The following is a 2,471-nucleotide window of genomic DNA, read 5'->3' on the forward strand; positions in this document are numbered from 1 at the left end:
ATTGGAGAGTTTCACCTAACCAGTGGCACACGGTTGGTTGCACCACCAGCTTTCAGGCAGGGGATGGTTGCCGCGCTTGTTTCTTTTTTTTGGGAAGTGGTCTGATTGGGGGCGCCTCTGCGAGGCTGGCGTCTCGTGGTGGTGGTGATGGGTCTTCCTTGCCCCCCGGTTTGCTAGCTTATTGCCGTCATGTGTGGGGTTATCCTGGCTCGGCTATGGTGGGCTTTCGCCCATTACTCCATTGGGTCGCTTCGGTGCCTGTCGTCTAATTGGTCCCTGGGGTGGGTGTCTTCGCACCGCCGCGGGGGGGGGGGCCGCCAGTCGGGGGATTCGGGGTGCAGTTCGTCACCCGGGCGGTGGCGTGGGCCATATCTCGCCGTTTTTCCAACCGTCGATTAGTCCTCTTCGTTGGCAGCGTCTACTTGCAGTACTTTGCTGAAGCGGTGGTGCTGAAGCTGGATATATCAGCCTTTTTTTCTCAGGCTTTTAGTTTTTCAAGTGCAGTTTTTGTTTTCCTGGTTCGCAAGTTGTGTGCCTATTCGCCAGTTGTTTATGAAAAGGCGGATCTTCTTGTCGTATTGATGTGTATCCGCGTTGTGCAGTTTTCCCTTCCGCAATGCCCCCCCCCCCCTATCAGGGGCATGTCCTTGTGAGGCGGTTCCGTGGCATTTCATCTCCCCCAATCTTCCTGTCCATCCCAGGAGCCAGGCCACAGGGATGTGCCGCTACGCATGCCGGCGTTCAGCTCTCGAATGGTGTTTGGTCGAGGCGTCCTGCGGTGGCGGGCTGGGTTTTTCCACCGGTGCCGTGGCCGGGGGTGCCGGCCCTGGGCCATGGCTTGCGCTGGTCCTGGGCGAAATCCCGGCGGGGGGCCGGGTTTGGGCGGCCATGCAGACCACGCCAGGCTGGGGGTTCGGAATTTGGAGGAGGCGCCGAGGAGGGGGGGTTGTGGTTGGGGATCAGGGCGCCGCGTTGAGGGGTGGGGGCGCCTGCCGGGCGTTTCCGGGGCAACTTCTTAGGCGGGGTCCGGTGATTCGGACCACTGAGGGGGGGATCTGGCTGTGGCGGGGGTGTGGGCGCAGAGGGCACAAGGCGGAAAAGGGGAGCCAGACTCCGCCACTGCCGCCTTTCAGATACCGAGTGTGGGGTTTACGGGGACGAATTCTTATCTGCTGTGGCGCATTTCCGCTCAACTCTTTTTCTTGCTATCCAGGATGAGCGTAACGGGGCCGTCGTTGGACAGATGGATGTTCATGTAGTGCTGAAAGTTGCCTGTTGCAATCTTGTGTGGGTCGTACTCGGACCGCAGTTTATCGCGCAGCGTGTTGAACATGGTGAGGGCGTCCCCAGGTGGCATAGCGTTATGGAAATCTGGCTTGTTGCCCTTCATGACGTGCATGAGCGTAAACTGTGAAATGAGCAGTATCCCTCCTTCGACTTCTTTCACGTTGCGGCACCACATCTTCGACCCATCCTCGTTGCTCCACACTCGCACGCCAAGAATCTTGCGGAAGATGTACTCCATGTCATCGGCCGTGTCGTCGCGTGCGATCCCCACAAGGACGGCCAGTCCTTTCTGGATTGAACCTACCACTTCACCCTCTGAAGTGACAGAGCCGCTCAGGACGCGCTGGATGACAGCCTTCATGGTGCACGGGAAACTCGCAGTTTTACGCACACGCACAGTGAGAGGGGTTTGAGAAGATGTCTTAGATGTGAGAGCGTATCACGTGGGATTCTGTACGACAGCGTCGAGCACACGTCACGCGGTTTTGAACGAAGGGCAATTGGGATTGAATGAATGGGGGGATGGATGAATGATGTGCGGTGCGGAAAAGAGCACAACGACCAGGAGTGAACCCATGAGCATGTTTTTCTCTATGGGGGCTGCGCACCTCAGCATTGTCGTCCGCCGGCGGGGGCGGGGGGGGGGGGAGGCAGGGTTAGCGCATAACGACGCGGTTGATCGTGTTTCACAGCGATCAAAGTAGGAATCACAGAGTGTTTTTCAGACTGACCCTACAAGGGAAGGGGGAGCCGAGACCGGCAGGTGCCAGCATGGAGAGGATGTGAGACGAGCAAACACAAGCCTTCACAGACTGCGCTGGCGTCTACCCCCTTCTCAGAGACGGTGTTCAGTAGGGAGTTGTGGCGCGTCCAATGGGCCGCTTTGGCTTCGGCGAGGGCGGTTTCCCCGGCAGGCGGTGCGCCGGTGACGAAGGCCGTGCCTGCCTGCGTCGCTGCGAATAGGTGAGATGATGTCGCGTTTCACCCTTTCCACATGAGCACGGTAGGTGCTGACTTCACGCACACCATTGTGATGCAGCACCTCATTCTTAGCGGAAAGAGCGTCAGGTGAGTCTGGGAGTGCCTCCTTTGGGAGCGTGTTCTCCAAATACCGCGCCGCTGCTGCCGCTTCCCGCAAACCATCCACACTCCGCAAGTCTTTCTGCACTCGGAGAGCAACCGCT

At 58.7% G+C, this 2,471-nt stretch overlaps 1 protein-coding gene across 1 annotated transcript; it reads right to left on the reverse strand.

Annotated features, from left to right (window-relative positions):
* Nucleotides 1–1,189: 1,189 nt before the first annotated feature.
* JKF63_00272 (uncharacterized protein) lies at nt 1,190–1,648 on the reverse strand (the record flags this gene model as incomplete). Its single annotated transcript, XM_067896324.1, has 1 exon — nt 1,190–1,648. The coding sequence occupies one exon, from the start codon at nt 1,646–1,648 to the stop codon at nt 1,190–1,192; it is 459 nt and encodes a 152-aa protein (XP_067752481.1).
* Nucleotides 1,649–2,471: the final 823 nt, after the last annotated feature.

The sequence above is a fragment of the Porcisia hertigi genome, chromosome 36 (assembly GCF_017918235.1).
Source record: "Porcisia hertigi strain C119 chromosome 36, whole genome shotgun sequence".
Taxonomy (NCBI): Eukaryota; Euglenozoa; class Kinetoplastea; order Trypanosomatida; family Trypanosomatidae; genus Porcisia; species Porcisia hertigi.